The 12130-nt window shown below is 33.1% G+C and overlaps 1 protein-coding gene across 6 annotated transcripts in view; it reads right to left on the bottom strand.

The window, feature by feature from the left end:
• Positions 1 to 2187: 2187 nt before the first annotated feature.
• LOC145276991 (carbohydrate sulfotransferase 15-like) overlaps positions 2188 to 12130 on the bottom strand; it is a 180183-nt gene continuing 170240 nt past the window's right edge. For all 6 annotated transcript variants that reach the window (XM_080128560.1, XM_080128563.1, XM_080128562.1 and 3 more), the window contains 2 exons: positions 3730 to 3877; positions 2188 to 2459 (listed from right to left, as the gene is read on the bottom strand). In XM_080128560.1, the coding sequence (XP_079984686.1) occupies positions 2275 to 2459; positions 3730 to 3877 (333 nt within the window). In that variant the 3' untranslated portion in view covers positions 2188 to 2274. The remainder of the gene's footprint in view (positions 2460 to 3729; positions 3878 to 12130) is intronic.

Here is a 12130-nt window from a genome sequence, read left to right on the forward strand (position 1 = left end):
CTTGTCACATACTATTTGAACAAGATGGCCCTTAAGACAGTTCCTCACCTGTCCTACTGTCCAGACATAGATCCCTGTGACTTTTGTTTATTCCCTAAGCTCAAGGAAAACTTAAGAGGCTGTCGTAATTGATGAGATGAAAGAGGATGAGACGAGGATCATTGACACGCTCACATAAAAAGGGCTTCCATGGGACCTTCCAATGGCTGTTCCAGAGGCAACAAGTGCATTGCAGCCGGAGGAGATTACTTCGAAGGGCACTACAGTTTCATGTGTGTACTATCAATAAAAGTGACCATACGAAAACAATCTGGAAACTTATTTAATGCACCTCTTACACACACGCGCATGCGCGCGCGCACACACACACACAAACACACACACACACACACACGGAAATTTTGATATGTTGACAGAATTGAATGGTAAAATAAATAAAACCTAGGTATTTGAAATATAACTATATTCATTTATATATATATATATATATATATATATATAGTTATATATATATATAGTTATATATATATATATATATATATATATATATATAACTATATTCATTTATATATATAACTATATTCATTTATATATTTATTTATTTATTTATTTATTAACTAATAAATAACAGTTGGAAAACCAAACAAAAGGAATATTAGAATAAACACGCATAAATGTAGATATAAATTTAAAAAAATAGGAAAGAATAAATAATGAAAAAAATTGGAAATTAAAACAAAAATAAAAAAACGAAATTATGGTTTAAAACGGAAACTTATTTTGGCATAAAACCCAAGATGACTGACATGTAGCAACGTGGCGATGGAATTTCTTTTCCCCAAACACCAAGTTTATCATATGCAAAATCAACTTTTTGTTGGTAACATCGAATGGAAACAACATCTGACGAGTTGGTGTGAATAGGATATTTTTATGGACACATAAAATCATAAAATTGCCATCTAATTAACGAAACGGCTGTAATGAAGACTTCCAGGATTAAATAAACAAAAGCTATGAAAAAGAAAAAATGTACATCTTTGAATTTCAACAAAGTTTTGCACTATATATATATATATATATATATATATATATATATATATATATATATATATATATATATATATATATATAAGTCTTTATTTTTGAAATATTGTTAATTTCAATATATACCGTTTTCGTTTAACGGGTTGAGATTCTATTATAAAAAAATGTATCTATTTTATAGGTGCAGAGCATATAGAGTACAAAACTTTGTTGAAATTCAAAAACTTACATTTTTTCTTTTTTGTAACTATTGTTTATTTCATCTTGGATTTATTCACTATAGCCGTTTCGTAAATGGGAGGGCAATTTTATGATTTTATGTGTTCATAAAAATTTCCAGTTCTCACCAAATTGTCAGATGTTGTTTCCATTTGATGTTTCTAACAAAACGTTGGTAACATCAAATGAAAACCACATCTGACGAGTTGGTGCGAACAGGAAATTTTTACGATCACATAATATCATAAAATTGCCATCCCATTAACGAAATGCCTGTAATGAATGAATCCAGGATGAAATAAACAAAGGTTACAAAAAAGAAAAAATGTAAGTCTTTGAATTTCAACAAAGTTTTGTATATATATATATATATATATATATATATGTGTGTGTGTGTGTGTGTGTGTGTGTGTGTGTGTGTGTGTTATAAGGTACATTGACAGACAACGTCATATACGTACACCCACAAATACTACATGCGTACACATACATGCTCAAACACTGGCATATATATATATATATATATATATATATATATATATATATATATATATGTGTGTGTGTGTGTGTGTGTTCTTATTTGTAGTATTCCGAATTTTCCTGGGTTTATATGATACAGAAATCGTTCATATACCAATAAATAAGAAAATTTTAAGACAAAATTATCATATTTCATAATTGAGCATTCATATATTGTTTTAACAAAAACCAAGACTTCAAAGAATGCATTGATAGCAACAAACAGTCTATTTCATCGTTTATATATATATATATATATATATATATATATATATATATATATATATATATATATATATATATGTATGTATGTATCTATATATGTATATATATATGTATACACACATTATATATATATGTATATATATAATGTGTGTATATATATATATATATATATATATATATATATATATATATATATATATATATATATATATACGCAAACACTCGCCCGTGTAAACCTTTTAAAAATTTAATCTTAGTAAATATTTAATTCCATATAAATGTGTTGTCGGGTAAGATGTCAGAAACTTTCAGTTTGACGCTTGAATAAAAACGTGTTAATAAAACTTTTGTCTTCGGTAACATCGGTCCGATTCTCTTTATTTCATCAGCTCTTTCGAAGGCGTGTCTTCCGGACGAAATTCTAATCAATTCTGATTGACTCAATTCAGCTGGAAAATATAAATGGATTAAAAACATTGATTAGCAAACATCAGAGAGATAGGTTACTTTCTTACGAGTGGAAGATAGATAGATAGATAGATAGATAGATAGATGGCTTGTCTCTCTACACTTACGAGTTACTTTGTGCACGCTCACCATCTTCTTGGGGACAGCGCTTTATACACGTTTTCCCTGCTTTATGTATTGCTATACAAAGAGACGAAAAATTACCGCCTGGGAGTCAGTTGATCTTGCAACTTATGTTTACGGTCACTTCTGACTTTTAAAAGTCTCACTCAAACTTTTCCATTCATACACGGCCTTCGTCATGTGGTGAGACCCACGTGCTTGTCTGCTCGACAACGATTTCCAACCTAACGTTTTGTGTGCCGTTGATTTCTTTTCTTTCATCTTCTCTTCTAGTCATTCTGCCAAGAGATTGCACACGGGTACAAAAGTATAAAAAAAAAAATAAAAAAATAAAATCAAACAAAACACAAAAAACAAACTCGGACACATTCTGCAAATATTGTAACATATTGCGGACACGAAATAACGTCACTGGTAGGGAAAATAAAGACTTAAAAAAGATCATGTTAGAGATGGGAATTACGTTCGCGATGACATGAGATGCGTGCATGACGTTCGAGAGCACGATCACGTGAGAGACGTCACAGCGGAAGTAAGAGAATAAGGAAATAAATATCATTGTACAACAAAAAAAAGCGAGTTAAAATTCTTTTCTAATCTTTGTCTGCTTTGCGACTGAGAATACAACGTGTTGGGTCGCTGACAACATTACAATATCAGCTACACTGTGTGTGTGTGTGCGTGACACCATCGTCCCTCTACACGCTAAGGTCTACAGCTGCGTTCTGTCGATGCCGTGTTCGTCAGTTGATGTTATTTCATCTCGATCTTCTAAAGTTCTCTCGATCTGGTCCAAGACACGACCTGCCTTTAACTAATTAAACTACAACTGTTGGCAACCATCGCAAACCCAAGACTGTCCATAAATTGTCCCTAACTGTTGTAAACTGTTACAATACTCATTACCACTCCTAAAACCAACTCTAAAAGATATTGAACAATGTTCGGTCTTTTTTCCACCACACCTTGATTAACAATCCTATTTAGCTTCTTTTGTGTACCTTAGTGAACAATTTCCTCTTTATTGTTCTGATGAGGAACTTATTTACTATTTCTTCCCCTATTTTTTTCCTAACACTTGAGAGGGATGTCGATAGTACTATAATGTCAAAAAATGTAGAAACTTACTGAGTTCAAGGAATTTAAATATCTTTCTGAGGTGCTCTGCAATATCTTTTTTATATTCTTCCGTTTTAATTATCATGAACTGATGCATGGGAAACACCTTCAACCATTCTATTAGATAATCACCATACATTCCGATTAATAGACGTATCTGAAATGAAAATAAAGTTGGGATCGATTAATGACGGATTATTATAAAAACAACGACGACGATTCTTAAGATGCGAACATTCAATCTCCGAGTCTAACACTATAGTCAATCTAATCCACTTTATGATAAAGAGCAATGTGTATTCATTTGTAAATATATATCCGTTTCGTCACGCACAAAATCTGCTTAGATAGAGAGTTCGAGTTCGTCTGTTAGAACAACAAAGACCATCTGATTATCTAAGGCATGATGGATGAAACTTGCAGAGAGTTTATTTAAAGTGAAACTGGTTTGCGCAGACCCAGCCCCACTTTCGTCCCAACCAGCCTGATCCAGTGCCAGGATAGGGTCGAGACAGCTGGAGGTTAAATGAGATGCAGGAACTGCCGGAAGAGTCAACGTACTCCTACATACAGCGCCTAGTATTCCCAAATAGTCACCCATCATAAGGCGCAACGTTACTTAACTTTGTTGATCTAATAAGAACCGATGTGTCATCGTGATTATGCTGTATCACTGTCCAACGAATATAGGAAGGGAGAACACAAAGCTAATCCTTTGATTAGACTTTTCTGCTTTCTATATCTATTAATGTTTTCTTTATTTTTCTATATATCTTTAAAAGTGAGAATGTGTGTATGTGTGATGACACTTCTCAACCTATATACTCAACGGATTTTGGATCTACAGACTTGAAATTTTGTATATAGGGTATTCAGACATGCGGAAAACTTTTTCGGTTTTCATCCGGAAAAATGGTTGCTAAGAGATAAAACTGGAAAATTGGTACTTGCGGGTCATCGGATTTTTATCTGCTTGTCAACTGTTTCACAAGATTTGAAAACACTTTTTAAAGATCGTGCCAAGCTGTTCCAATGGTTATCGTACTTGACTCACTGTGTTTAGGTTTTGGTTTCGATCTCAGCTCGAGTATTTTTATTTTTACAAGAAGTGAATTGCTTAGAAAAAGCATACTACTCACATGTATATGTTTTACTTTCTTTCCATTTTTTTAACTTTATTTTTTAAAAGGAATTTAACGTTACGGTTAATATCTGGCAGTCTTCTATAAAACTACCCAGTTTGAGACGTTTTCTGTTTTTCTTTCTTTGTTATGTTTTATACTAGCAGTGCAGCCTGGCTTTGCTCGGGCCCTATATACTGTTCATAACTTCATGTGTATATGTATGTATATATATATATATATATATAAAGTTTGACTCATGTCCAGGTAACCCACATCTAAAATTTCAGGTGTTTAGATCCAAAATCGGCGGAGGAGTTTGGTAGAGTCTTCAAAGGTCAACTCTTTCAACTTTGACCTCTTGGCAGCCAAATTTTCGCCCCAAAACCGATTAAAAAGCTTGCTGCATGTCTGAATACACTTTATGTAAAATTTCAAATGTTTAGACCCAGAATTTGCTTAAGTTTGCTAGAGACCACAAAGGTCAAATCTTTTGAACTTTGACCCCTTGGCAGCCAAATTTTCGGCTAAAGATCGATTAAAAAGCTTGCTCTATGTCAATACATTTTATCTAAAATTTAAAAAAATTTCAAATGTTCAGACCAAAAATTGGCTGAGTAATTTGGTAGAGACTGCAGAGGTCAAATTTTTTAAAACTTTGACTTCAATTTTTACCCTTTAACATTTATTGTTTTGGACTTAAATCAAATTAAAAAGTTTGAACCATGTCCAAGTAATCTACATCTAAAATTTCAAGTGTTTAGACCAAAATTAGCGGAGGAGTTTGGTAGAGTTTTCCAAGGTAAAATCGTTGAACTTTAACCCCTTGGCAGCCAATTTTCTATCCAAAAACCAATTAAAAAGATTTTCCCAAATCTCAATATTCCTTGTGTCAAATTTCGAGTTTGATTGATTGAAAATTGACAGAGTAGTTTGGTAAGGATATGCACACACACACACACACACACACACACACACACACACACACACACACACACACACACACACAATTTTACTTTTATAGATATATAGATTAGCGCCGATTTTTCCATTTTAATTTTTAACCATTTTAGTTTCGCTAACGTTTATGATGATTTTTATCACTCGATATCAGTATTTTTAATGTCTAGTTTCCTCATGCACCCGAAAAATCAAGAGAACAAAATTCAAGTAAAAAAAAAAAAGTGTTCTTTTCTTTAGGTCATCAGAAATAATTTGTGTTCTTATCATCTCGTGATATCTTATTGAAATAATAAAAAAAAACATAGAAAGACTTATATTAGAATGCAAATAGCAATTCAGATATCCTCTCGGAAAGAAATCCTCGCTCTAACTAAAAAGTTAACGGCAACTGTTTTTCTTTTCTTAGGTCATCAGAAATGATAATAATGATAATTTTATATATGAAAACTTTCTGTTGTTTTATTTGAAAATTTTAGTAAAACATGCAGATAAATTGCAATGTGAACATTGATGAAATATTTTTCCGGTATGCAATCTATGGTCCTCTCTTACAGACTTTCACAAGAAGCACTCGTCTTTCTACAACTACTATTAACAATTTCCCCCACTCTCTATCTGTGCTTAACTGCAAATTCCATAGACAAAACTTCTTTTCCTAAAACTGCCCACCTGTGGAACTCGGGACTACTGACCTGTTTTCCAGCTAACTACAACATGATCGTCTTCAAATCTAATGTAAATAAGTTCATGTTGAGCCACCTAATAATCTAACTCTACTCAATTCCCACCACTAACGATCACTACATTGTTGTCTCAGACCACCATACACTCATTAACCCGTATCCTCGAGTGGTTTGGTCCTTAATAAGTAGGAACACTCTTGTAAAAAAACAATTTGGCACTATATTTATGTCCATGTCTAGACTTTATGTTTAGAATCCTTATTCCAATTTTGATCAATTAAATGCTTTTGATTTCAGAAAATGTCTAATGCTTAAGCTTAAGGGGTCTTTAGAAGATGAAACATTTTTCCGGTATACACTAGTTATAAGATATTTTTCACAGATAAAACTATATAAATTGTATTATTGCGAAGAAACATGGATATTTAAATGTAACAGAATAATATAAATACGCCGTGTTGGATTCAATAATATTCAAGTTGAATATAAGAGAGGCGTTCCAAAAGTCATACCTCCTATTTTTATTCCAACCGAATAAATCAGAGAGGATTGAAAATTGCATTGTTATGTTAACTTAACTTTTGTATTCATGATCTGAAAGTTTTATCTCTCTGTTGCAGATATCGTTGGTGTCAAAGCAACCTCTGTCATGGACGTGTATCAGAGGCAGAAATACGTCATTGAATTCCTTCATGCAGAAAAATTGAACGATCAACATTTACCGGCACCTGTTAGACGTTTGCAAAGCCAGAGATGTGTCATTGAATTTCTGGCAAAAGTACAGTGAAACTGGTGGTGACTATGTAGAAAAACAAATTCTTGAAGAGGAAAGGTCACTCGATTAAATGGTACCACTCCCGTTTTCGTAACTCTTCAGCTTTTTGAGTAAAAAAATAGGAAGCTTTACTTTTGAAACGATCCTCGCACGCCATTATTTATCATTGACAAAAGTGCATTGAGAATGGTCGTAACTATGTAGAAAAAATAAATTCTGGAGAACAAGAGGTCGCTCGTTTTAATAGTACCACCCTCGCCTTTGTAGCTCTTTGACTTTTTGACTTAAAAATAGGAGGCTATACTTTTGGAACAACCCTAGTATATTAAACTATCAGAATAGCTGTCACAGAGCAGACACTTTGTTGGTTATAATAAAATGAATTCACTGAACAAATGGGGCAAATGGTGGCTAGTTAATTTCAACGCATTCCAAACTAAGCTCCTATCTTTACATTATCAACGTTCTGATCTCCACTTAGCCCCAATTAATATAAATGGCTTTTGTCTCAAAGAAGCACCATGTTTCAAGTTTCTAGAACTGACCTTCATTTCTAACCTGAAATGTAAAACTTACATCAAATCTGCTCATTAAACCGCCCAAGAAAGTATCTCACTCAACGCAACTACCTCCATAAGAGCTGAATGTGACATAAAATAGAGTACTGTTGATACATCCGGCTCGAAGCACCCTATTCTGCCTTGACAGAGTTCAGAACTGGCTTCGAAGCCTGGTACATGATGCTTTTGCTCCTCTCTGAAATCTTTTTTCCAGAAGAGATGTTGCAAGCCTGTCTCTGATCTATCGTTATTTTCACGGCGAGTGCTCACCAGAGCTTTAATCTATGGTCCTCTCTTACAAACTTTCACAAGAAGCACTCGTCTTTCTACAACTACTATTAACACTTTCCCCTACTCTCTATCTGTGCTTAATTGCAAATTCCATAGACAAAACTTCTTTTCCTAAAACTGCCCACCTGTGGAACTCGGTACCACTGGCCTGTTTTCCAGCTAACTACAACATGATCGTCTTCAAATCTAATGTAAATAAGTTCATGTTGAGCCACCTAATAATCTAACTCTACTCAATTCCCACCACTAACGATCACTACATTGTTGTCTCAGACCACCATACACTCATTAACCCGTATCCTCGAGTGGTTTGGTCCTTAATAAGTAGGAACACTCTTGTAAAAAAAAAACAATGTGGCGCTATATTTATGTCCATGTCTAGACTTTATGTTTAGAATCCTTATTCCAATTTTGATCAATTAAATGCTTTTGATTTCAGAAAATGTCTAATGCTTAAGCTTAAGGGGTCTTTAGAAGATATTTAAATACAAGAAAGTGTGTGTAATTTTGGTCTATGAAGTATTAATCATTTTTCATGCAAAACTTGAATACCTATTGAAGAGAACGTGTTTGTTTGTTATTGTTTTGCGGCATATCAACCCTTTTCAGGTTATTTAATGCCAAATCCAGTGATTTTGAAGAACAATTTTTTAATAGAGTATATTCGTTTTTTTAAGTTGGTTTCTATTTAACCCATAGTTGGGACCTTAACAGGTACTACCACTCCAGATCAGAGTGGACCTGGGAGCAATGGCAATTAAAGGGTAGCTCCACACTCCCCAAAGCCCACAAGCTGGGGCCTCACCATCGGATATAGTTTAAGGTCATATCCAGAACCGTGAAGAGAACTTGAATGCCTATTAGACACTATCTAATATTTAAGGTCTCTCTGTATAGGGGTTTGTGAGGACAACCTGGTATAAGGATACTTTTTCATAGAAGTAAACCCTGACTAAATATTCAAAATCACATAGTATTCGCTGCCCAAATTAGATTTCCTTGGTGTGAATAACAACACTATCTTATAGGGTGGATAGTACACCTTCTTCAAGTGATGTTACATCAAGTAGTAACACAAAGCTAGATACTTCACCAGACTAGATGAATTCTTGTCCTGAAATCCAGTAATATCAATAGGCCAAAAAGAAAGACATACTATAACATATTAAAATGGTCAATTGGGGAAAATTAGGTTCCCAACTTCTTTATTAACTCAGTGTTTGAAAGATGAAGAACGTTAATGGAATATTCGAATGTCTATATATCTCATATAAAGTTCAAGTGTTACCCTCAAGAATGGGGGTCACCTTGATATCTAAGAAGTTCGACTGAAGGAAAATAAAACAGATTATTATATCCCTTGACATGCCTTAAAAACACCCCAAAGAAACTAGAATTTTGAGAATATTTATTAATATCTACTAGTTATGGTTAACATTTCAACAAATATTTGGTATCTGAAATTTCACAAGAGCTTCCAGTCTCCTTTTACGCCTTTTGCACAATACTACATCAAACTAAATATATCTTACTTTATCCACTTTCGAAACTAACAACCGTGTTCCAAAATTCATAATGATCGATTAATTAGTTTCGTAGTTTATTGCAGTCAAACATATGTATAAACATTGCACATGTACTTTCAAATTAATTAATGACATTTCTATACTGAACATTTCAAAAAACATATTTGCCTTTAATCAAGAAGTCCTATAGTTTTTTGTTTGTTTTAATTTTTCTCATCATTGTGTTTTTTTTTCCCTCGGGATGGGCATTCTACCGAATGCCAAACATTCTCCTAGGAGTAACTAAAATAATGGGAGAATGTTAGACATGCAGTAGAATGCCCCATCACCAGGAAAAACACAATGATAAGAAAATTAAAAAACAAAAAGAAAGAGAAACTATAGGACTGTAAACATAAAGAAAGCTCCATAGACTAAAAATAGGATCGCTCTACTATGATCAGGAGAGAATTATTATAGCTGCCCAAGATCAAGTTTTGATTACCAATGCTTTTAAGAAAATGAGTGATCTAAGCAATGAGAATAAGTGCAGGTTGATGCCACACAGAAATAGAGAGTGTGAGCTACCGGACATCTAACTATAAGGTTCTGCTGGGGGATGGCTATTATACGACCCAACACAATGAAGTATGTTAATATCTCCACTAGACGATCTGTAAAACGGTGAATATTAAATGCAGCAGCAAATTCTGGGAACATGTTTACCAGAACGAACAGTTGGAAATAAGTTATACACCATCCATTACGACTATTCAATTCTTACAGCTAGAAAACTCAGCCATAAAACCTGACATAGTGATATGAGACAAGAGGAAGAAAGAAGCAACCTTAGTAGAAGTTAGTATCCTCAATGATGCTTGGTTAAACAGAACTGAAAGGGAAAAGATAACGAAATATCAAGGTCTTATGTATGATATGAATAGATAACAAAATACCAAGGTCTTATGTATGATATGAAAAGATAACAAAATACCAAGGTCTTATGCATGATATGAAAAGATAACAAAATACCAAGATCTTATGTATGATATGAAAAGATAACAAAATACCAAGGTCTTATGTATGATATGAAAAGATAACAAGATGCCAAGGTCTTATGTATGATATGAAAAGATAACAAATACCAAGGTCTTATGTATGATATGAAAAGATAACAAAATACCAAGGTCTTATGTATGATATGAAAAGACAACAAAATACCAAGGTCTTATGTATGATATGAAAAGATAACAAAATACCAAGGTCTTATGTATGATATGAAAAGATAATAAAATACCAAGGTCTTATGTATGATATGAAAAGATAACAAAATACCAAGGTCTTATGTATGATATGAAAAGATAACAAAATACCAAGGTCTTATATATGATATGAAAAGATAACAAAATACCAAGGTCTTATATATGATATGAAAAGATAACAAAATACCAAGGTCTTATGTATGATATGAAAAGATAACAAAATACCAAGGTCTTATGTATGATATGAAAAGATAACAAAATACCAAGGTCTTATGTATGATATGAAAAGATAGCAAAATGCCAAGGTCTTATGCATGATATGAAGAGACACTGGAATCTTAAGAAGAACTCTATCATTCCAGTTATTGTAGGAGCACTTGGACTCGTAAAAAAGAATTTCAAAAACTACCTGGTAAATGTGTTACATGATAAGGGCTGTCCCCTTTTCATGTAAGTATAAAAATGGAGAGTTTGGTTTAAAATGAAAGTGAAATAGCATAGGCGAAATTCGAACCTCGTAATCTGGGTTTAGAAATAGATTACGTGTGAGAATTTAAAAATGTAAAACAAACATTTGTTTAGAATATAGATAAATATTTCAAGGAAAGAATGTTAACTATCAAGTTTGTTATGAAATTTTAAATTGAAAGAATGCAGCTTATAAGATAATGTTTTTAACATATTGGATAAATAGGTTACTGAGAAATAGGAAAAGTTTTGGACACGTATGTCCAGGACACGTGAAAGAAGGCACATGTTTTAACATGTGTATGACGTCACGGAAAAATAGAAAGTTCTAGGAATAGAGAAAAAACTTTAGAATTAGTCAGTCAGTGAGAAAACTCGGAGAGGGACAGTCAGTCGTCTAGGAACGAGACGTCACTTTAAGAAAAAAATGTGAAACTTTGAATTCTTGATGATGGAATCACGGCCGTGTGACGAAATAAACCATCAAGTGTTTTTTGTAAAGCTCGTCTTGTGTCTTATGTTTCTTACAAAAAGGTAAAGTGGAATTGTATTATATATTTGTGTTATATGTCTTTACATACACGTCTCAACATCATCATGTCCGAACTGTCTGAACACTATATGTCCTCACTTAAAGAGCTTTCTTCTTCTTCCATTCAACACAATTAAGGAATGAACTTTTAATATATAAGAATCTCTTATAACATGAACAATAATATCTCTAAGTCTCTTACAACATCAATCTCTCTCTCTAAGACTCATCTTTTAATAAAACTCTTTTA

This window comes from Euprymna scolopes, chromosome 5, assembly GCF_053919585.1.
Source record: "Euprymna scolopes isolate OS-2025 chromosome 5, ASM5391958v1, whole genome shotgun sequence".
Lineage (NCBI taxonomy): Eukaryota > Metazoa > Mollusca > Cephalopoda > Sepiida > Sepiolidae > Euprymna > Euprymna scolopes.